Source organism: Rhinatrema bivittatum, chromosome 13 (assembly GCF_901001135.1).
Source record: "Rhinatrema bivittatum chromosome 13, aRhiBiv1.1, whole genome shotgun sequence".
NCBI classification, from domain to species: domain Eukaryota; kingdom Metazoa; phylum Chordata; class Amphibia; order Gymnophiona; family Rhinatrematidae; genus Rhinatrema; species Rhinatrema bivittatum.
In genome coordinates this window covers 12836326-12861336 of record NC_042627.1, presented here as the reverse complement: position 1 = coordinate 12861336, position 25011 = coordinate 12836326, and the positions used below count along the sequence as shown (strand labels likewise).

The 25011-nt window shown below is 42.1% G+C and overlaps 2 protein-coding genes across 3 annotated transcripts in view; both read left to right on the top strand.

The window, feature by feature from the left end:
* Nucleotides 1-24036, top strand: part of SEMA7A (semaphorin 7A (John Milton Hagen blood group)) — a 70418-nt gene extending 46382 nt beyond the window's left edge. For both annotated transcript variants that reach the window (XM_029575328.1, XM_029575329.1), the window contains exons 11-14: nt 11324-11439; nt 12382-12536; nt 20250-20299; nt 21180-24036. In XM_029575328.1, the coding sequence (XP_029431188.1) occupies nt 11324-11439; nt 12382-12536; nt 20250-20299; nt 21180-21535 (677 nt within the window). In that variant the 3' untranslated portion in view covers nt 21536-24036. The remainder of the gene's footprint in view (nt 1-11323; nt 11440-12381; nt 12537-20249; nt 20300-21179) is intronic.
* LOC115075126 (cholesterol side-chain cleavage enzyme, mitochondrial) overlaps nt 21577-25011 on the top strand; it is a 92436-nt gene continuing 89001 nt past the window's right edge. Inside the window, exon 1 of the mRNA XM_029575331.1 lies at nt 21577-21712. The gene's annotated coding sequence lies outside the window, so the exon portion shown is untranslated. The remainder of the gene's footprint in view (nt 21713-25011) is intronic.

The window sequence follows — 25011 nt, the reverse complement described above, 5'->3', positions numbered from 1 at the left end:
TTTCCTCCCAGCCCGCTCCAATTTAGGAGCGGCCTAGGAGGGAATTTCCCTACCCCCTATACTAACTTTCCTACCCCCCCCCAATAGCTTTAACCTACCTTTTGCGCCTGCTTTGAGCAGGCGCAAGTTGCGTGCACCGGCCCCCTGCCAGCATGCTATCCCCCGGCACAGCAGCAAATGGCTGCTCTGCTGGATGCCTCTGGCCCCACCCCCTGGACCGCCCCTTTCAGCAACCTCGGAACTTACACGCATGGCCGGGCCTTTGAAAATTGGCCCGGCATGCATAAGGCCACCTACGCACGTAAAACCCCGGGTTTTACACGCACAGGTGTGTTAAAATCCGGCCCTTAGTGTATTTGGATTTCAGCAAGGCCTTTGACACAGTTCAGCATAGAAGATTTATAAATAAGTTGTGCGCCCTTGGTATGGCTCCTAGAGTGACAGTCTGGGTTAGAAACTGGCTGAATGGGAGGTGTCAAAGGGTAGTGGTAAATGGAGTTTTCTCTGAGAAGGGAGTTGTTACTAGTGGTGTGCTTCAGGGATCGGTCCTTGGCCTGGTTCTTTTCAACATTTTTGTGAGCGACAGGACATAAATGGGAAGTTGGGAAAGGTTTGTCTTTTTGCTGATGATAACCAAAATCTGTAACAAAGTAGACAGCCAGGAAGAAGTAGAAAACATGAGGAGGGATCTAATGAAGCTCGAGGAATGGTCTAAGTTCTGGCAGCTAAGATGTAATGCTAAAAAATGCAGAGTAATGCATTAAGGATGCAAAAACCCAAGGAAAAGGTACAATATTGGGGGGTGTAATTCTCCTAAGCACACAGGTTCTGGGGGTAATTGTATCTGATGATTTTAAGGTGGCCAAACAGTTGGATAAAGGAATAGTAAAATCCCAAAAGATGTTTGACTACATCAGGAGAAGAATGGTTAGCAGAAAAAGGGAGGTGATATTGCCCCTGGTTGGGTCTCTGGTGAGCCCTCACTTGGATTACTGTGTGCAATTCTGGAGATCGCACCTTTAAAAGGATACAAACAGGATGGGGATCATGAAATGGGTTATACAGGGGTAGTGTACTTGTGTTGGATGCCAGAGTGGGAACTTTGTCAGAGGGGTTTAAAAGGCAGATTTGGCAATAGTGAAACCTAGTGGAACCGAAAAGGGTGGAATGCATTCACTGGAGCTTGGCAGCAGTAATTTTCTAAATAAAAAAAGTTACTGGGTAGGGTCCGGCGGCAGCCTCTGTCTTCCACTTTTCCCAGGAGGGAAAAGGAAGCAAGTTCAAAAGGTTTTGGGTTGCAGATAATCGCCACAGGAAGCCGGGATGGTTTGTGTAGTAACCAAACTAGCACAGGAACAAACGAGGAAGGTCTGGCACGCTCAAGTCTGCAAGGCAAAACCACTGGATAAAGCACAGAAGCATAAATAAAACGAAAATAAAAACAGGAACGTGCAAACGAGATGTCTGGATCAAAATTAGCAATACAGTGAATGTGCAGAATAGAAGCAACAACAAAATAAACCCCAGCTTCCTCCTTCCCTTCACACCGTGGATCTACTCTGTGCTCAGACAGACAGAACGTTGCTGCCAGTAAATGTAATTCAATGCCATGCAGCTGGCACTGGAGCGGAACTGCCAAACCCATTCCTTTCTTTTATTGTAATTTAGCAGACTTCATGGGAAAGGAAACCAAAGACCCTGCTGGCTGGCTCTCTGAATTTACACTGTGGCGAAGCCCTGAGTCACTACCAGAGTGAGCCAAAAAAATATCCATCCCCCCCACCGTCATTACCCTAACTTCACTTTTTAGCTCCGGAAGCGAAAATCATCTATGCGCTCAGTGCTGGGAAGCGAGAATGATGTAAGATCCCGCTTCTGCCACGTGTCAGGTTTTGGGGGGGCCCACCCAGACAGCTTAAGTTTAGTTTCAGCCTGGGTCATTTTCTTTCTATGATTAAACCTGTACCCAACACACGTAATCAAACACTTAACACAAAAATCCTTAGCGCGCGCATACATAATCAATAAACGCCTTGAGGATGAGGTGCATTGAAGGGGCTGGCCCTTACCAGCTCTTCTCCCTTAGTTCCCAACAACTTGTAGTGTAACTTTGGTAGGGCAGGCAGTAAATTGACTCTAGAGACCCTGTACAGACGGATCTTTACATGTGAGCTTAATGATGGTGACAGTTTATTATTGATTGTATCATTGTTCTATGAATTGTAGCTCACCTTGAGCTTTTGACGGGCAATCAACCCCACAATCAAAGACTGCTATTTCAAATTACACACACTCAAAAAAACTCAAACCCCTCTTACATCTCAACGACTTTCGCACTATACTCCAAGCCCTCATACTATCTAAAATTGATTACTGCAATTCCTTGCTCCTGGGCCTACCTAAAAACACTTTGTAACCACTGCAACTCCTACAAAATGCTGCTGCCCGCATCCTCACCAACACACACAGAAATGACCATATAACTCCGGTACTCAAACATCTGCATTGGCTGCCCCTGTCAGCTCGTATCACATACAAAACCCTCACCCTAATACACAAATCCTTTCACAATCAAAACATGCATTGGTTCAAAGAAGACTTCACCTTTCATAACAGCAGCAGACCCACTAGAAAACAGTATCTTGCCACTCTTCACACCCCTGCTCCCAAACTTACTAAACTGCGCTCTACTAAGGAAAGAGCCTTCTCCCTTGCAGGTCCCTCCCTTTGGAACAAGCTACCCACCTCACTCCGCCAAGAAACCTGCCCCAAAATATTCAAACAGAACCTGAAGACCTGGCTCTTCACCCACTCCTACACCTAACTGCCTGCCTCCCCTCTCCACCCCTCCTAGTTCAGCTTAATCCCAGGAACCTACAGCATTTCAATCTTGACTTACCCGTTATTTAATCTGTATATAACATGCTTTACTGCCTCCTTGTAACTTGGTGATGTAATCTCCTCTGCCTCCTTGTAAATATGTACTATTATCTATATTATTTTTTAGATCACCTCTTCCCTGCTCCCCCACCCTCCCTAGTTCATTCGTTCACTGTCTCCCCTTTTATGCTTGCATTCCTCATTCTTATTGTTACTTGTTCCATGTAAAGCCTGTTGCTAGTTTTGTTGTTTGTAAACCGACGAGATGTTCCCAACGTACGTCGGTATAGAAATGACACTAAATAAAATAAATAAATGTAGAGATAAATCCATTTTAAAATGAAAAGCCATTTTGTAAATGCCAAACCATTTGCTTTTCAACTTTTTTTCATCTTGTTGGCAATTGGAGCAGACAACTCTCGCCCTTACTGAGGTTGTTTTCTGTAAGAAATAGGGTTAGCCAGCTATCTCCCATGTGTTGCCCAGACAAGGACTGGGCAAATTAATTTTTTCCCAAACAAATTCATGAGTGTGTTAAAAATTTGCAGCTACTGATATATTTTCTGGAAAAAGTTCATGCCGTGACTTTTGTGATTATGCAGCTTGGATGGTTTGGTTATTCAGGGATTTTCTTTGCTTTTCATTCTCTTCCAAGTATTTTATCAGATGAACTTTACAGATTTATTCAAACTTGTCCATGGGGTGTTTATACAAATTTCACTTGCTGTGACTGACCGGCGGTACTGAGCCACTCACTCTCCCCAGGCTGAGCCCAGCACTCCCTTCCACCCTACCCATCTGGACTCCCTCTATATGTCAATCTGATCTGCTTGACACAGAGGCATACATCAACAACAAAAGCCCTTTCTGACCTAAAAATGGTTTGAAATGCCAGATGTAACATAGGTAATAAAGCAATGAACCAGGGAGGAAACTTGATTATTAAAGAACAGTTTGGCATCAAATTTTATGCCCAATGTTGTAACCAATGTTCTAATCATCTCTCTTAGAATGCTAACTCCTGCCATTTGAAGAGCGAGTATAAGTGGAAGGATTTTCCTGCTCGCCCGCAAGGCTTCAGACTTGTCGGGGTCAATTTTTAATTCATGAGAAGCAAGCCAAGAAGCGATCTTACTTGGACCTTCATTATATTTAATTTATTCTGGAAGGTCAGGTCTAAATATGCGATGATCTCGACATCATCTGCACATAAAGAATAACTAAAACCTATCTCGTGGATTAAAGTAGCAAGTGGAAATAACAACTATACATTGAATAAAACAAGGACCACATAATGCTAGTGAATGGGATAAGGATATTTCTGATGTTTGCTTTACTTGTTGGGATTGCTTACTGAGAAAAGAGAGAAACCAATCAAGGGCCGCCACTCCTAAACTTTTGAATCGGGAACGTCATTGCATCAAAGGCGACATTCATATCTACAGAAATGAAGGGTTGTCCTTTCCTTTATCTGACATGGTCTGGACTTCATTTGTAATGGGCCCCTCCCCCACCATGCTTATTCTGTACTGTGTCCCTGATGAAAGCCTATTGTCGCATTTGTCAGAGCAATGGTAAGATGTGTGGATGTCACAACAGCATAGGGACATCAGGCTAAAAGCATGAAAATGCTGATGCCAGCACATTGGGCGTACAGCACTGTTATGTCAAGAAAATGGTGTGCACAGAAAAATAGATTGATTTCTTTTTTTAAAGTTTGTTTTCTCTTTCATTTTATGTTTATTTTGTCTTGTTTATTAGAAACGAAATAAGCACCATAGCAAAAAGGAAAATAAATGAACAAAATGAAAGGCAGGGCCCTCCAACTGCTGAAACCCTTCCAGTACTGCTGACATTTTAAAATTGCCCCCTCCTCTCCCCAGACCTTCCACTAATCATTGCCATTCTGAAAAAAGACCAGATAGGCAGAAGCAACTGGGAAACTACGGGAACCTTACAGTTAAATGGTGTCTCGGGTGGTAATGGGGGGGGGGGGTTTAAATGTCGATGGGATTGGGGGTTTTTGTTGGGTTTTTTCTTTTGAGACGATGGTGCAAGGAAGAGGGATTCAGTTTTGTAAGGAACTGGGGAACCTTTTGGGGAAGGGGGAGTCTCTTCCGAAGGGATGGGCTCCACCGTAACCAGGATGGAACCAGGCTGCTGGCACTAACCTTTAAAAAGTAGACAGAGCAGCTTTTAAACTAGAAAAAAGGGGAAAGCCGACAGTCGCTCAGCAGTGCATGGCTCAGAATGAGGTATCTTCAAAGGATACTAATGATGCATTAGAATTAGGGCATCCCGACAGTGAGGTTCCAATAATAAGAAAAGTAGTCCAAGTGCCCATAACTTAAAAACTCACCTGAGCTAAAAGATTCCAATTTATCCCTGTCAACTGAAAAGCAGTATGTAAATACAAACAAAAAACACACTTTGAAATGTTTGTATGCTAATGCCAGAAGTCTAAGAAGTAAGATGGGAAAATTAGAGTGTATAGCAGTGAATGATGATATAGCCTTAATTGGCATCTCAGAGACATGGTGGAAAGAAGTTAACCAATAGGATACTACTATACCGGGATACAAATTATATCGCAATGACAGATAGGAGCATCTTGGTGGTGGAGTTCGTTTTAGGTCCGGGATGGCATGGAGTCCAACAGGATAAAGATCCTGCATGAGACTAAATATACAATCAAATCTTTATGGGTAGAAATCCCTTGTGTGTTGGGGAAGAGTATAGCAATAGGAGTATACTACCATCCAACTGGCCAAGATGGTGAGACACAGTGAAATGCTAAGATAAATTAGGGAAGCTAATCAAACCAAACTGGTAGTGCAGTAATAATGGGAGATTTCAATTACCCAAATATTGACTGGGTAAGTGAAACATCAGGGCATGCTAGATGGAATAAATGACAGTTTTATGGAACAATTGGTTCAGGAACCAGTGAGAGAGGGAGCAATTTTAGATCTAATTCTCCGTGGAACGCAGGATTTGGTGAGAGAGGTGGGGCTGCTTGGCAATAGTGATCATAATATGATCAAATTTGAATTAATGACTGGAAGGGGGGACAGTAAGTAAATCCACAGCTCTAGCACTAAACTTTCAAAAGGGAAACTTTGATAAAATTAGAAAAATAGTTAGAAAAAAAACTGAAAGGTGCAGCTACAAAGGTAAAAAGTGTGCCATCCTAGAAGCACAGATAAGATGTATTCCATGCATTAAGAAAGGTGGAAGAAAGGCAAAATGATTACCAGCATGGTTAAAAGGTGAGGTGAAAGAGGCTACTTTAGCCAAAAGATCTCCATTCAAAAATTGGAAGAAGGATCCTTCAGAAGAAAATAGGATAATGCATAAGCATTGGCAAGTTAAATGTAAGACATTGATAAGACAGGCTAAGAGAAAATTTGAAAATAAGTTGGCCATAGAGGCAAAAACTCACAATAAAAACTTTAAAAAATGTATCCGAAGCAGAAAGCCTGCAAGGGAGTCGCTTGGCCTCTTGGATGATCAAGGGGTTAAAGAGGCACTTATAGAAGATAAGGCCATCGTGGAAAGATTAAACCATTTCTTTGCTTCAGTGTTTACTGAAGAGGATGTTGGAGAGAGACCCATTCCGGAGAAGGTTTTCATGGGTGATGACTCTGATCAACTGAAACAAATAACTGTGAAGCTGGAAGATGTGGTAGGCCTGATTGACAAACTGAAGAGCAGTAAATCACCTGGACCAGACCCAGGGTTCTGAAAGAACTCAAAAATGAAATTTCAGAACTAATAGTAAACATTTGTAACCTATCATTAAAATCTTCCGATGTACCTGAAGATTGGAAGGTGGCCAATGGTACCCCCTATATTTAAAAAGGAATCCAGGGGTGATCCAGGAAACTATAGACTGGGTTAGCCTCAGTGCTGGGAAAAATCATGGAAACTGTTATAAAGAATATAATCACAAAACATTTAGATAGACATGGTTTACTGGGACACAGCCAGCATGGATTTACCCAAGGGAAGTCTTGCCTCATAAATCTCCTATATTTTTTTGAAGGAGTGAATAAACATGTGGACAAAGGTGAACCAGTAGATGTGGTGTATTTGGATTTTCAGAAGGCAATCAACAAAGTCCCGCATGAGCGTCTTCTAAGAAAACTAAAAAGTCATGGGGTAGGAGGCGATGTCTTTTTGTGGATTTAAAGTTGGTTAAAAGACAGGAAAACAGAGAGTAGGATTAAATGGTCAGTTTTTACAGTGGAAAAATGTGAACAGTGGAGTGCCTCAGGGATCTGTACTTGGATCTGTGCTTTTTAATATATTTATAAATGATCTGGAAAGGGGTACAATAAGTGAGGTGATCAAATTTGCAACGGCACAAAATTATGCAGAGTAGTTAAATATCAAGCAGATTGTAATGAATTGCAGGAGGACCTTGTGAGACTGGAAGATTGGGCTTCCAAATGGCAGATTGAAGTTTAATGTGGACAAGTGCAAAGTGATGCATATAAGGAAAAATAACCCTTGCTGTAGTTACAAGATGTTAGGTTCTACCTTAGGAATTACTACCCATGAAAGAGATCTAGGCGTCATAGTGGATAACACATTGAAATCATCGGTTCAGTGTACTGCGGCAGTCAAAAAAGCAAACAGAATGTTAGGAATTATTAGGAAGGGACTGGTGAATAAAACGGAAAATGTCATAATGCCTCTGTCTGTATTGCTCCTTAAATACTGTGCAATTCTGGTCGCTGCATCTCAAAAAGGATATAGCTGCAGTGGAGAAAGTACCGAGAAGGGCAACCAAAATGATATGGGGCATGGAAGTGATGCCCTATGAGGAAAGGCTAAAGAAGTAATGGCTGTTCAGTTTGGAGAAGAGATGACGGAAGGGGGATATGATAGAAGCTACAAAATCATGAAAAGACTTGAACAGGTTAATGTAAATTGGTTATTTACTGTCTCAGATAATAGAAGGACCAGGGGGCACTCCATGAAGTTAGCAAGTAGCTCATTTAAAGCAAATAGAAGAAAATTCTTTTTCACTCAGCGCATAGTTAAGCTCTGGAATTCATTGCCAGGGGATGTGGTTTCAGCATTTAGTGTTACTGGGTTTAAAAAAGGTTTGGGATAAGTTCCTAGATGTTAAATCCATAAATTGCTATTATGGTAATTAATAAGCAATAGTAGCTTGTGATCTATCTAATGTTTGGGTACTTGCCAGAGACTTGTGACTTGGATTGGCCACTGTTGGAAACAGAATACTGGGCTTGATGGACCCTTGGTCTGACCCAGTATGGCACATCTTATGTTCTTATGTTGTAAAGGAAATGATGACCCCCCTCCCCCCCGTCTCAAATTTTAGCTGTTTTAAAATTTTGTTATCTAATGAAATGAAGCAAGTGCTTTTATCGTGTTTTTTCATTTCATTAGAAAACAAATGCACGCCCCTAGAATCTGTACACCATGCCTGTCCAGAGTGAAAAACCTAACATGTCTGAAATGCTGCAGCGTGAAAGAAAGCTGGCTGGGCAGAAGGAAACAGAAACCTCACAGGCACGCTGCACATGTGTGGAAGGCAGCAGTAGGCAAGCCCACAGACGGAAATTCAGTGCCCACAAATGCAACAGCTCTTTAACTTTCTAAAACTGTCTTCTGTCTTTTGTTTGCTCCACTCAGAGGTGAGAAGCCCCTCTTCCATCCTCCCCACCCTACAGGCCTCATACATTCCAGCCGCAGTTCTGCAGCTCTGCAAAACAGCATGCATTGTTCATGACAGAGTGCCGATCCCACCAGCCATTGACTTGTGTAAAAGACCTTCCAGTTGCCCTTGAATGGTGACTCCAACTTGCAGATCTTATCTGCTGAATTTACTGCTTTCAAATTCCTGGTTTATGTACTCTCACTGTATAGTGATACAGAGTGCAGGAAAAGGACTTTTATGGGTACGTTTCTAAAGACATAGAAATTGATATTGAGAAGGTTTGTCCAGCTAATTTAGAGACTTAGCTGGTCAAATCGGGAAATCACACTGTACTGATCGGGTCTGATTTTTCCAGGCACGTCAGAGGCATTTCTAGTTGTGCGAAAATTGCTAACTCCTATATTCAGAGTTATCTGAGTAAGTCTGCTCATGCTGTGAGGCAGTCCTAAAGTTACCCAGACAACTTTGATTGAACGGTCAATCTTCAGTGGCGAGGCCATGGCATTGAATATCCAGTTTAAGTTGTCCGGATACATTTATCTGGATAACTTACCTGGTCTGCCTGCGGCTGAATGTTGACCTCCTCGTCGCCTGGAATTAAGCTGTGCAAGTCAATCGTAGATGGATTTTCAGCTGCCTGAAAGAGTGTGCGTGCTTTCATAATGCAAGGCAAATCGTGCCACACGCGAGGGCGTTCCGGGTGGGGTTTTAAGGGCCTGCACTGACAAAAGGTACACATGTAGACATCATGCCGCTAACGTGCCTGTATTTACCCCTAAATGGATGCTTGTGCGTTTATCATCACAAAAATCAGATTTTGAAATGCCAGCGTATGCAGGTCGCTGGCATGTTTGAAAGTGGCTTTGAACCACGCAGGCTCACTGGTACACGTGTAACTCTGCAGCTGGGCACTTTACTGAAAGTTTACCTGTTTAGCACTAATCTTAGCAGCTATGGAACGCGTAGGAGGTAATTTTTAAGGGAAAGTGTAAATGCAAAGATTGCTGCGATGCATGCCATTGAATTGTCGATAGGTTTTATCCACGTTAATGGCACTTTTAACGTGGGTAAATGGGCTTTTGAAAGTTGCTGCGATAGCATGTTAATTTACATTTTCCTTTGAATATATTACCCTGTATATTTTTTTTATGGTGACCTTGATTACCAGAGACTTTTTTTTTTTTTTTAAAGAGAGGACAGAGGAAGTCTTAGTTTCCTATTGAAATAGCTTGAAGTCTGGGAACTTTTAGTACATGATAGGAAAAACAAAAGCCCGCTTGATTTTCTGGCCATGTAAGATAGGCGCTCCCTCCTTAAGTGGGAGTCTTGGGAACTGATTTGTGCCTCTGACCAAGAGGTTTTGTACAGAAGATTCACCGTCCCCTATGCCAAGTCTCTTGTACACCTGAAAGAAGGAGTTCAGAAGTTTCCCCACATTCTTTATTTATTTAGATTTATATTCCACTTTTTGCAGCGCTTCAACGTGGATTACATTCAGGCACTGTAGGTATTTCTCTATCCCCAGGGGGCTTACAATCTGAGTTTGTACCTGAGGCAATGGAGGGTAAAGTGACCTGCCCAAGGTCACAAGGAGTGACAGCGGGAGTCGAACCCTGGTCTCCTGGTTCATAGCCCCCTGCTCTAACCACTAGGCTCCTCCTCGACACATTCTGTGCGGTGTCTTGCATTTCTGAAAGTATGCATGGAGGAAATGCTATTATATTTTAAAAGGGGTTTACGTTTATTTCATTGAGTTTTTGAAATGCTGTAATTTTACTGTAAGCTATTTGTTACGCTGCTACTGGTATGCTTGTTAGCCGCTATGAGTCATTATGAGAAAAGCGAGATATGAATTTAAAATAAAAAGGATATTTAAACCGGTGAGTACTACTCCTCCACTCTTTTTTTTTTCCCTCTCTTCCAGGCGATGATTCATTCATCCTCCTCTTCTCTTACTGGGTGGTGGTTGTTCAGCTTAGGTCCCCCACCCCAGTCGTTCCCCCCCTACTCTTCCTTTGTGGCACTGTCTTGGTTGTTCCATTGCTCACTGTCGGCCTTCACCAAAGGTCAAGCTGAAAAACAAAGCATGTGGTCTCTTGCCACAGCTACCCATGCCCTTGAGAGCTCTCGGGCCTTTGCAGAGAGTCAGAGAAGGCAGTGGTTTGGGGTTTCTCAAGTTAGGGGAAACCAGGAAGGGGACTGAGAGGCGAAAGGGTGCACTCTCGTCTCTTATGTGTCAGGCTGTTGAAGCTGCTGTCAGAACTCTGGTTCAGAGATGAAGGTGGATGGTTGTCCAGTTAGGTGGAACTAAGTATCCAATCAGATTGTGAGCTGGCTTACCACGAAGAGAACACTTTGCTGGTGCTAGAAGCATCTTTTTTTTTTTTTTTTATCAGCATTAGAGATGTCAGTAACATTAAGGAGGAGAACTTTCTGACAAAACCATGCTGCTGCTGTTTGACAAAGTGGGTCCTCTCAGCAGCTGTAGACAGCCTTTTCCAAGGACAGTTCATAGTCTCCTTGAATATAAAAGTTACCTTTCCAACTGGGGCTGTATTTTTGCTTGGTTGGATGATGAGTTTCCTTGAATTCTAAGCTTAGAATTGTCTTTTCTGTAATGTGCATTTTGCAGAATAATACAAATTATTTTTTCCAAAAAACCAAACAAACAGTAACAATACTTGTGGTAGATCAATCAGAATATGATCTCACCTGCTCACTGATTCTGTCCTCTGTTGAATTACTCTGCAGAGAATGGGATGATCCATAAAGTGGTGGAGTTAGATCATGAGGCTGTGAATATTTTGGAGATCCAACCCTTCCAGACCCAGGCTCCCATCCAGTCCATGACACTTGACTCCAATATGGTGAGGAAAAGGCTACTTTATTCTGATTTTGTTACTTAATTTTATGGTGCACTCTTCACTTGGATGTGTGGGAGATCTACATTGACATTTGTGATGATGACAAAGTTTTGGAAAATCTAATAAGCTGACTGCAATATGGGTTAATGGGGCATACCAGGGCATGAGGGAGTAGAACAGCATTGGGGAGCATACGAAGGACTATTTAAGAATTGGGATTCAGAGCAAGGCAGATGAGGGACTGGATCAAGGGATATCTAATAATGTGGTTTATAAGAGATGACAGGAGATGGATTGGGTGTGTATGCGAGAGTATGAGGGGAAGTCCAAGATGGAAGGGATGAATGGAAAGGAAGCAGGACAGAAAACAAGATTCCATCAGGTAGTCATAATCTTACAGAGCTGATCTCTAAATGCCATAAACTCCCAGGTGCTCTATGTCCAGACGAGTTGGCCATAAGTACTGAGTAGGCGATAATCTTTGAAAACAAGTACCCCAGCATTTGGATCCGTCTGATTTTATGACTCATGAATGACATCATTATTGTTGTTGTTCAGGCAGTAATACGAGGATTCTTTGGGTCAAAATGCGGTTTCATACTACGTATAGCTAGGGTTTATGGGATTTCTTAAAGTATGAAAAAAGGAAGAGGAATGGCAGAAAGCTATCATTATAAACAGGTGAGGAGAGAAAAGCGAATGAGAGATGGCAGAAGGGGCACAGCAAGGGTCAGAAGATGGCAAAATATAAGGAAGGTGGAGGATAATATTACAAATATAAAAACAACAACAAAGTCACCTCAACAAATTGTAATGATACAGCAGTAAGAATGTCTTGGGCTTTATATGGCACCAGGATCCCTTGATGTTGTTCATACGTTATTATAGAATATGCAGTTGGGGAATGCAATGTCTTTAACATTTTATTTTGCTTTTCCATACCAGAAAAGGCTGTATGTGGGGTCCTCAACTGAAGTCGTCCAAGTGCCCCTGGACATGTGTGAGGTGTACAAGGATAGCTGTGAAAACTGCTTCCTCGCCAGGGACCCCTACTGTGGCTGGCACAAACAGAAGTGCTCTTCCAGCTTGCACTACGCAGTGTACGTCTGTCCTAGAAAATCCTCCAGCCTTCCTTCCCATCAGCAGTCACACTCTGCTTATTCAAGTGGGAGGAGTTTGGGCGGAGTCAATGGGAATGAGGGCTGGTTAATGTTGCATGCGATAATGTAGCGCACACCATCGCGGGATTTAATGCCGGAAATAACTGCGCCTTTTTTTTTCTTGGCGTTGTGCCTGCGATAGCTGTTCCTTATACGGCCAAAACGGGATTTATCCCAAATCCCGTTTTCAGAGGAGAGAGAGAGAGCCTCTGTGGAGGGCCACTGAAAGTTGAACTGTTTATAGCACAAGAGGGGGGTGGCATTATGTAGAGAGAACATGCTACAGATCTCTCCTTTCATCACCTTTCATCATTACAATTCATATTAATTCTTCACTGATGGTAACTGTGCTGTTCGTACGTAGGACTGTGCATGTAAAACTGGCCTCCAAAAGCCAACTCACCCCACAAGCCTCACCCCCGAGTTACTAGTGCCCCCTATAAACAGTCTTATAAATAGTTAACTTTTGGGTGAGCTTCTGCAGAGCTTCTCTCTCTCTCTCTCTCTCTCTGGTGGGGGGGGGGAGGAGCTTTGACTAAAGGGAAGCATTTTGAATGGAGGGTGAGACTATTACAGCTATTTTATTAAGTTTCATTTTTACTTATAGGCTGCCTCTACGAGCGGTGGGGGTTTAAACAGACCCCAGGGGAATGTGCCATATGGAGGGGTGGGGAGTGTTTTTGGGTCACATGACCCTTTAACTCAATGATGGCCTCGGGAGAAGTGGGCCGCCATTGTTCATTTTCTCTCATTTCGCCGCAATACATTTTCATCACAGGTTTTTATCCGCGATAAAAAATATCACGGGAACACAGTTGTGAATTTTACCAGGACGCCTCCCCAAGATATTTTGCTTTTCCTGTGGTAAAATGTAGCACAATAATAAATCTCCCTAAGAGCTAGCATTAGTTAAACATTTGTTTAAACATGTGTTCTGAACTTTATATTCTTGACTTTGTAAGCAGGACAGTTCCCTGCAGACCATGCACCAAGAGACAGAATAGGATGCAGAAGTACCTCTGTGATTGGGAAATGTTCCTATCATATGTGTACAGCTTATTTCTTGCGACAATGGAGATAACTGCGTTTCTGGGCTGGTGTGAGATAAGATGGCCAGAATCAGCCCTGACGGGAGTAGGAGGACTCAGTTTCAGTGACCGTGTGCATGATCTGGGCCTGTTTTATCACGGAGAACAGAGAAACCCTGTAGCTAGCACAAGAACGGGGATATCAAAAACAGTGAGCCACTTTGTTTCCTTAGGTGGGGAAAGCGCTGAAGAACACAGGAAGCTTTCATAGCTCTGCAGTCCCTCAGTGAAAGAATAAGAGCTCTGTGAATCGCAAGGGATGCCCTTGAAATTCTAACCTCATTCTAGGGTGACTATAAGTAGATTTTAATTGGGGAGATAAATAGGAATCTTATTTGTATGTTCTAGTCACAATGTCCGACAGTGAACATCATCACACGGATAGGAAGAAAAAAAGAGGACGAGGGTGCTGGAACCAATTCTGATCCCCATCTATAATAAAATCCACAATACATATACAACGAACACATAAGTAGGGAAAACTGATTTATCCTGTTAAGCCTGTAATGAGGCAAAGAACCTCCAATATGCTTTAATTGAGTTTAACTCTTTGATTTTTATTAAATTTTAAATATATGGCAGACAAGCCCATTTGAGAGACAGGTCTAGTATGTAGGAGGAAAATTATAAGTCAAAAGAACAGGTGGAACCTGTGAATTCCAATCTGGAGGTCATGTCTCAGTTCAATTAACTGTGGTTAGGTAAGAATAATACATTGCTCCTTCTCTAGTAGGATTTCCATATGCCCCAAGTGCTGATGAACAGGCTGAGTCAGTTCTCAAAGGAACATGTTGTTGTCTTTTTACCATCGTTCCAAAAGAAGATCACAGCGGTTTACAAAATCAGCATTAAAATTCTTGGTCGACATTCACATACTTTGTCAACATTCCTATTCTAGGTCAGCATAACAACAAATGCATATTCTAGTTCAGATCTGAACATATTCTAGGTCAACATGTCATCACATCGGCAGATATGTAATCTAGTACATATTCATACAGGGGTAGATTTTAAAAGGTGCGTGAGCACGTCCATGTGCGCGCACACACATGGGCATGTGATTTTATAACATGCACGCGCAGGCGTGCGCATGCTATAAAATCGGAGGTTGACGCACACAAGGGGGTGCACAATTGTGCACCTTGTGTACACCAAGCCACGCTGTCTTCCCCCATTCCCACCCCATTCCCACCCCTTCCCCTAACCTGCCCCCCCAGCCCTACTCTAACCCCACCCAATTTATTATCTTACCTTTTGCGCCTGCCGGCATGCAATCCTCTCACACAGCGGCAAATGGCCACTGTGTCAGAGACCTCTGGCCCCGCCCGACGTAGACGCATCCCAGGGCTTTACATGCGTAGCCGGGCCTTTATAAAATAGGCCCGGCGCGCGTAACCCCCCCTATGCACGTAAATTCGGCCCACATTTTCTAGGTCAACACAGCAGCAAATAGAAATTCTAATTCTACTAACAATATAATTTGTTGTTCAGTCCTTATTGCTCGCTTCGTTGACATTATCACTCGTATTGACATTGAAGTTATCAGCATATTGGTATTTTACGTTAAATCGTATGAATTTCTAAAGAGCCATGTCTTTGGCTCACCACCGGTGGCCACATATGAGCGGCTGCAATGCCACGGGTGAAGAGAGAGGCCTGCCAAGCAGCAGTATGGTCCTGTGCGCACCCCCCCCCCTCCACAGAGCAGCGAGGAGAAAGCTGGGAGGAAACTCAGGTGGGATCCGGAGCCAGCCTGACAGTCCCTGGTGCCGTGTGTGTGTTGGGGGGATGTGCACATGGCCACGCTGCTCCCCAGTGCTGGTGGCTGCTGCCCGGCAGGCCTCTCTCTTCACCCGTGGCGTTGTTCTCATGGAAATAAGTATAAATGAGTAGGGCAAAACCAGGATTATGAATCCTGGAGCTGGAGTTTCTCTACTTTAGGAAGCTATTGGGAAATCTAGGTGAAACCAAAAGGCTGTCGTGTTCCATGTTAGTTAGAAGCCACATTGTAAAAGATAACAGAATTTATTTATTTATTTAGACATTTTATATACCGTTGTACCATGTAACGATCACAACGATTTACAATAATGACATTCATAGTATAAATCAGCAAATAATGATGGGTTATATAGGAAGTATTCATAAACAGGCATTAACATCTATCAACTGAATTCTTCAAATGCATATTAATTAAAGATCAAGGACATAAGACGTGAAGTACAAAAATAAAGTAAAATAAATTTCACATATTATTCTGTACATTGTATTGAGATTCTTATAATCTCTCGTTAATTTGTTTGTCATGCATCAATTAGTATCTCTTGCCCTTGTTATTGTAGATCTCTACATTCTGATGTTTTAAGTTAGGTTGTATGCATTTTTTAATAGCCATGTTTTAATTTATATTTAAATCTTTTTCTATATGGTATCAAACGTGGCATTTCAGGTAAAGAATTCCAAAGTTTTGGGCCCGCTATGGAAAACACACAGTCTCTTGCATGCGTCAAGTGTGTGCTCCATATTGTTGGAACAGTCAGTAGACCTTTATTTTGGGATCTTAGTGTTCTTTGCGGTGTGTATGGTTGTAATGTTACACCTATCAAACAGGTGTTACTAAAATGAATGATTTTGAATATTAACGTTAATATTTTAAAATAGATTCGGGTTTGTACTGGCAGCCAGTGTAGTAAAATTAGTGAGGATGTAATGTCATTGAATTTCCTGGATCCTAACAAGAGCCTTGCTGAGTCATTTTGTAGGGAAGACAGAAATAAGGAGTTACAGTAGTCTAGGTATGAGAAAATTAGAGTTTGCAATACAGTTCTGAATTCTTCAGAAGTTAATAAAGGTTTCAACTGTTGTAATATATGCAACTTGGCGTAACCTGTATTAATTAATTTGTTGATGTGCTTTTTCATAGTAAGGTTCTCATCTAGCTGGATACCTAAATCCCATACTTGATTTGAGGGAGTAATTTGGAAATTACCTAGGTCTAGAGCCAGTTGTTTAGCTATTGAAGAGTACTTCTCAGATGATTTCAGTCTTTTTTTAGGGTTTAATGTTAATTTAAGTTGTGACAGTTCCTGCTGTATTGCTTTCATATAAATTAAAAGTGTCGATACTGTATTGTAATGTCTACTGATTTGGAGAATGGAATGTAAAACTGTATGTCGTCAGCATTCAGGAAGAATGTAATTCCTAAATTCCCCAGTAGTTTGCACAGTGGGATCATATAAATATTGAATAGTGTTGGTGAGAGTGCTGAGTCTTGAGAGATACCTCTTTCGATATGGAAAGTATCAGATATGTGATTGCCCAGATTGATTTGGAATGTTCTATTAGATAAAAAGGAAGAGAAGCATTTGAGAACACCGCCTTCAGTTCCAATGTTGTTCAACTGCTGGCACAACAGGGTATGGTCCAGAATGTCAAAAGTGGCTATTAAGTCGATTAGCATGAGAAGATAGGATTCATTAGCATCAAACGCTCATAACACAGTGTCCAGTAAAGAGAGGAGTAATGTCTCAGTTGAACGATGTTTCCTAAATCTGAATTGATTTGGGAAGAGAATATCTTGATCTTCCAAGTGATTTACAAGTTGGGATAATAATACTGCTGTTTCAAGTTGTCCCAGTCATCAATTCTTTCAGTTTTATTTTTAGGAATCGGCTTTATCAGAGCTTGTTTTAACCCATGTGGTACAATTCCTTCTGAGAGAGAATGATTAATTCAGGTTGTGATTGTTGGAGTGATAAGTGTATTTGTTTCAAGGAATTGGCTGGGATTGGGTCACCTGGGTGAGTAGCAGGCTTAATTTTAGCAATATTTGACTGATTTCAAGATCAGTTACTCTATCAAACATAGACCACTTAACCAGGCCATGTGAATCATGAGGTGCTTTTGTGGGAGAACAGATAGGGAATTGATTTTTTAACCAATTGATTTTATCCAAAAAGGATTTGGCATATTCATTGCAAGTGGTCTTTGAGAAGTTATAGTTTCTCAAGATGGAGGATGATGAGTCATTAATTAAATGTTTAACAACGTCAAAGAGCATCTGTTTAGCATAGTAATCTTTTTTTGCTTTGTTAGTTAATGTGCAGTATTTTGTTAGGAGAGATTTATATTTTCCTAGGGATTCAGACAATGGGCATTTCCACCATTATTTCTCTACTTTTCCGTTTTAGTGCATCTTAAATCATCATTGTACCATGGCTTCTTATGTTTAGAGGTATTCCTTTCTTCATTAATAGTTTTCGTCTGGATAGGGCTAAGGTTTTCAGCTATGTCATTGTCAATCTGATCCCAGGAATCAAATGCTGAGGGGGCATTGTTTTGATGTAGTTTGTCTCTTTTTTATTGCTTCTGCATTTACCTCCGTGTCTATCTTTTTCCTGAAGGTAAAAGTACGATTATTATCTATACTGTTATGAGTTGGGTTGAGGAAGGTTATTTCTGCCTTTATTAATTGGTGATTAGACCAGGGTAAACTGGTGTGAGAAGTATTGATTAGACTGTTACCGGTATTGGCAAATATTAGGTCTAGGATACGTCCTGCTTTTCGAGTAACTTTGGAAACAAATTGGGACCATCCCAAAGCTTCCATTGCCTCTAGAAACGTTTCACAGGCTGCAGTTCTTGGTGCTTTATCTACATGGAGGTTAAAGTCTCCTACAATTAGAGTAGATTCTGGTGATGGGAACACCTTAGCGAATAATTAGGGTGGGAAATTTGTTTTAAGAGACCATTATCTTTGTCATTCAGCCAGGTTTCAGAGATGCAAAAAAATAGTGGGGTGTAGATCCTCTAGCAGGTCATTGATCAAAAGGTTTTTTGTTTTTTTTTGACAGAGACTGAACATTTAATAGAAGCAGAGTAACATTAAGCAGGAGGAGATAACGGAAGAGTTAGTACTTACCGTAGGGAAGACCAAGTTTGTGATCCCAAAGGCTCAATGAAGCACATATGATTCATGATTGTTGCAATTAAGTTCAGGGTTCAGTGAATAAAGCACGCTGGGTCTGCACGAAGGGGCGCCGCCATGGTGTTGTTATTGGTGGGCGGGCAGCCGATGTGGCGCCAGCGACTCCCTCCTTGTTCTGGGGGGGGGAGGGGGAGAGATCTTCAGCGCATCCTCTGCCTCGCTGTTGCTGGTTCCAGTTGATGGGGGGGGGGGGCCAGCAGAGAATGCCAGGCAGACCGTGCACCCCGCAGGCCCTGTCATCGCCGTAGAATTGTCTAGCTTTATTAGTAAATTGTGTATTGGTTGTATACAGTGATATTTTAAAGTCAATAACTACACAAGTATGGAATCACTTCCGCTCAGAACAAGGCTCCAAGCTTAAGAGCTGTTCTTGTTGTTGTTGTTGTTGTGGTCAGCCTTCTGTATTCCAAAAAAAAAATAATTATTAAATTTGCACGTGCCATGCACCATCTAGGACCCAAGGAATAATCTCCAGCTAGTATCGTTGGTTAAACTGGCAAATTCTGAACAGGCCCAATCAAGAGCAAAGGCCATGGCTATGCTGATCTGTTCACCCTGCCCTGGCAACATGATCTCGTGGACTGGCAACGGTCCCTGGCAGCATTTCTGCCAGTCATTGCAGGAGGAAGCAGACCCGAATTGCAGCTGCCCCTCTGCAGCCGCACAGGTACCAGCACCCAACCCAGTCACCTGAAGTCGTGGGTGGGACATTCTCTCTACAGCCCTAAACCACTGGGTCAAGATGTCCTTGGTAGCAGCTTCACTGCAGGCTCCACAGCGCTGACTGCTACTACTGATGCTGCTTCCGGCTGCAGAGGCAGATGCCTCTGCAGCCGGAAGTAGCACCTCTTTACCACCGGCACCAAACAGCTGACTGGGCCAGAAGACTAAACATGGACATCGACCTCAGCTGAGGCTCAGACTCCTCCCACTTCAGTCCTGTAAATTAAAAAAAATAAAATAAAAATATCCAGTGGGCTGCTGGCTGTGCAGCCACAGAGCCTGCTGAAAGCATCAGACCCCCCCTTAAAGGGGCAGCATGTTTTCCCATTGCCACCAATTTAACTATTTTTAGCCCCTGGCTACCGTATCCTCTGGAACGAAGGTGGTACTTGTTGTTTTTTTTTTTCCCCTCCCCTGCTGTGGGTGCAAGAAGCAAAAGCTTCTTTGCCGTAATTCTTGTAATTAAATTAATAAGAGGGTGGCTGGGGGGGGGGGACGGGACTCCTGAAGAAGAGGAGAGCATGCACTCCCTCTGCATTTTAGCCATGGGAGGGGGCCCCCTTTAGCCACAGGTGGGAACTCCTCCTCCCCCCCACTCCTGGGGAGTCTCCCCCCACTCTTCCAGCCGGCTGGCCTGTGTCAGTTTAGGATGTCAAAGGGCAAAAGGAATCCCCCACAATAAAACACTGAAACCAACTGCTGGCATCAAAAAGGTTGAGAAAAAACCTGCTTTAATGCACTTAATAGCAGTGAGAGGGACTGGGAGTGATCTGCAGGAACATGGGGCAGCACTGAAAATCCCAGGATGTGCCTGCTCTCAGGTACTGATGCTTGTAATCTCCTCTCTTGTTGCAGATTGCAGAATATTGCGCATGGCTCCCCAGAAGGAAAATGCGATGAAGTCCGTAAGTGACATGGGGGGGGGAGGGGCAGAATTACATGTGAAGCCCCAGAAGCTTCCCTTTTTATTCATTTGCATTGCTTTGCTCTGTGGTTCTGGTGAAAACAGGTGTGGGGAGGGAACAGGGATTGCCAGCGAAGAAAAAAAAAAAGTCTCGGTGGCAGCTCCAGGGTTCCCCAGCACCGCGTTAATTCTTTCTGTGTACAGGAGTCTGAACCTCTGAAGAAGGGGGGATTTTTTTTTTTCCAAGCTCTGAGATATGCACATTGCTGTCTAATCTCCGTTTCAGAAATGTCTATATGATGCATGCATGTTGTATCTTTTTAAAGCGTGTGGTATGCAAAGTGCTCCCAGCAGCAGTAAAGTGCCCTTTCAAGGGAAGCCATCTTACAATCTGCTAGGGGGCTCCTTCAGCTGAATAGATGTCAGCTGTCTTGACTTTTGAGTATAGAGTACCCGCTTATAAAAGCACAGCAGAAATTTAGACAATCAAAGAATAAGCGTCCCGTAAAAGTATTATTGTACTTCTGTTCATGTGTCCAGTTGTCTGAGTAAGGTCCGAGTTTTGAATGATTTCATAGAAAGCTTTAGTGGTTAGAACACAGAAACATAACTCAGCAGAAGGGCTGGGGACAAGGGTTCGAATCCCTGCTCGTGCACAGGCTGTCTCAGTTTATCCCTACTGTCTCAGTTTGCTCCACTTTTTGGATTGCAGGATTACTTCCAAATGGAAGAAGCTATAATTACCCTGGATAAACTAAGACATATTGCTATGAGAACTTAGCTTTCTTTCTTAATAAAATCTTCCAAAATGCTGTTTTATAAAATAATAAATTTATTTTGTCTTTTTCCTTTCCTCCCCAAACTGTCTCTGTTCCTGAAAGGACGAACGCTGCAGCTGGTGAGCGGCAGGCCGCCCCGGGATGACTCTGCCATCTCTGTACCTCCATTCTCTCGGTACTTCATCTCCTGCCCAGTCACGTCCCACCATGCCACCTATTCGTGGACGCAAGATGACGTGACAAAGTTGAGCTGCCCGTCCAACGAGAAGACGTGCTTTTATCACATCAATAACATGACAGATGAACAATACGGCAAGTACGCCTGCATAGCACGTGAGGGGGAGGTCAGCCAGGTTGTGGCAGAGTACATGCTGCTGAAAGCCCATGGTAGTGTGATGCTTCCCTATCGGTGGCTTGTTGTACTGCAGATTGCGGCGCTCTACCTGCTGCTCAAGTGAAGGCACATATCGGTTTACTGAGTCTGAATGGAATTGGAGGCTGTTTAGATCTGCACCTGCCTTTGGATCAGTTCATCTCTCATGGCTATGCTCTTCCAGACTGGCAAGACGTCTTTGACCACAAGGAACCAAAGAAAGAAATTGTAGCAAATTTTGACTGTTCTCTGAAGCACTAAGGTGAAACATTACCTATTACTACAGCAAATTTGGTTTATGTTCTTTAAAGAGTGACTCATTTTTAACATGGCGTCAACCTCCATGGTATAGTTACCTTGCAATTTCATCTATGACATGAGCTCTTCCCTGGCATTAGCAAAATCAGATGGGCATATCATTTGGCACAAAACATGCAAATAATATTCTAGCTAAAGATGTCTGCATTCACTAGAGTCCAAAAAGGTGGCGTTCAGTTTTGTTTTGTTTTTATTTTGTGGGAATGGGCCTGTTTTTTGATTGCGATCCATAATTGGATTTCAGCATGCCCCCAAAAATTGATTAATGAAATCTCTTAGAATTTAAAGGATCTTCATAATCTGATCACAAATAGCCATCCTAGAATAGGTCCTTCTATTAAAAATACCCAGATTAGCTCCACTATTTTGGATTTCAGTCCTTGTAATCTCTCTATTTTGCTGCATTCTGCCTTTAGCGGAAAACATTTAGGATAATGTATTTGCTGTGTAATCATAAACTTATGGTAGGCATATATGTAGATTTACATATCATATGTTCAGTATTATCATAAGGACTTGGTAATCCACTCAGACAGAGAAATAGCTTACTAAACCAGGATCTATTTTTATATTTATATACCACCTTATTCCCCAAAAAGGGGACCCAAAGCTGTTTACATAAAACTATAAGAGGTCCATATTCATTCACTGTCTGGATAGCAAAGGTAGCTGGATAAACTTATCCGGCTAACTTTGGAAGTATATTCAGTGGTGCAGCCACACTACTGAATATAACCGGCTATCTTAAAGTTATCCAGCTAACTTTAGGACAACACTATGGCCCAACTAGACTTAGCTGGCTTACAGGGTCATTCTTTATTCTGCGATGGGCCATTGTCGTGGGTGTTAGGACCGTTATCGCAAGTGTTATGGCCTTACCGCACTTGATGATGGCCGCATTGTGGTGATGCCATGCAAATTAGGGGAAGGGGGCGGGGTTATGGCTTGGCAGCGCTGCCGGCGATAATGTTTTCCACATTATCGCCAGCAGCACCGGGGGAAATAACGCCATCTTTTCCTATGGCGCTATGGGGGCGAGAGCTCCTCATCTAAGTTTCAGTCCATACAACATTCCACCCACATGTACTCTGTAACCTTAAAATACATTTTATTTCATTTTTCTAATCTGCAATTATTAACTCTAGTCCCAGATTATACTCAAGTAGAGATCCATGGCCATATGACATTTTAGAAAAGTAACTCTACATTTCATAATAGTGGAATTTTATAACAAAGATAACTAAACATGCTTCAGTTTATGTGTGTGTATATATATATTTATAAATCTTCTCTGTTTTTAAAATATTTTTAGAAAACTATCAGTCAACTCCTATGTGTTAATTTATTGATAACTTAAATAAACCTAATATTACACATATAGTCTAATACATATTTTCTGCATTGGATGCAGTAAATCAATAGAGCGTGTTAGCATTGCAGTAAGGCAGAAGAGGTAGGTAGAGCATGAGAAGAGAATGTGTAAGGAACTGAGTCTGGAAGGAAGTGCAGCCAGAGGTAAGTGTGCAAAGAAATGAATCTGGAAGGCCAAGTGATAAGTTGATTTTAGGATACATCACAAAACCCTTGTTAATGACGGGTGTCCACGTTGCCTTTGAACCTTCATGGGAACATGACCATTTACCAAACCATTCAGTCATGCTGAGGAGTTATTATTCTAATGAGGGTCTTTCTGGGGATCCTTTTGCAGACAGAAAATTGAAATTTTCATGCATTAGTTATAATGGGTTAGTTCTTGATACATTTAAGTTTATGAAATCAAATAATATTAGGAATAACCAGGATGGCTTTTGAAATGTGAGTGCTACTCTCAAGATGACAAATACTGGAAAGGATTTTTAAAAAGGCTTTAGATTTCTGCTGTCATTATTGAACTTTATCTCAGTTGTAGAATTCTCAATGTACTCTGGATAAATGTTTTAAAAATGCTTCACGTTTGAACCCGCTAAACGTTTTCTTACAGTCCCTTTCTGCTTTTTGTGACCTCCACAGGAGTTGCTGGTCACTTATCCCGTATCGCTTATGTTTGAAGAGCAGGTTTTCCGGGATAGGTGCTCCATTCCACTAGAATGGAACGTATTTTAAGCAAGCTAAGATTCTCTCGCGTCACGATTATTCTATCAAACTTTGAACATTGTTGAGTCCTGGTGTTTGTTCCACTAATAGCAGGGCTGTCAAAACTGTGAATCTGCTAAATTGTCTTTTCATATCTGCATTTATGAAAATAAACTGATTATTTTTCTAAGAGTTTCTTCTGCCAGGTTATCCCTCATTATTGGAATGGCGGCTGGTTGGTCACTTACTATTCAGTTCCTATATCTTTTAATTTTTGTTTTCTATGACCAAGAAACTTTGCTAAGAATCTTTAAAAACCTTGTGCTTAGACAATTGTACTTCATAGGCATCCAATGTATTGACTACTTTGATTTTTAATTGATTTCCACCTGAACATGAAAATGCAAACCTGTTTCTAGTAATCTGTAATTTGTCATTTCAAACGGCTGCAATATCTGAAGACTGAAAGGTGGCTAAAGAAATGGTGAGCTTGATATTGGTGCTGGGCAAAACAGTAGAAGCTAATCTTAAAAACAAAGTCATTGACCAAATAGATACAGTTATATGTAAAAGTCTGGGCACCCCTGGTCAAATTGTATGTTTCAATGAATATCTATCAGGCCAATGCAATACCGTGTGCTCAGGCTAGCGCACAGGTCCATAACCCCTTATGCAATAAGGGGATTAGCGCGTCCAAAATGTATGTCCAAACCAGCGTGTAACTAATAGCGCTCATCACATGTAAATAACATGTTGATGAGGCTATTAGCTATTCCTCCCTTATCTAAAAAATAAATGTGCGCCCGACACGCACAAGTTTACTCTCAAAATTTACATCACCCTCGGAGCCCCAAAAGTTAACAGAAAAGCACTATTTTCTGACCAGAAAACACTGATTTTCTGTAGTTCCTCTGACGTAATATCGTGGTGATATTGTCGGAGGAACTGAAAAAAGGAGCAATGTAAAAAAAAAAAAAAAAAAAAAAAATGTCTTGCCGGCGGTCATGTTAGGAAACTAAGGCTCAATTAACGAGCGTCCATTTTCCTAACACCTGGCTGTGCACAGCTTAGGAAAATGGACGCTCGTAAAATTGAGCATCTGTTTTCCTAAGCCAGCCACAGCCACTTCTCCTGGGCGCCCGACACCGAGGAGGCGCTAGTGACGCACGG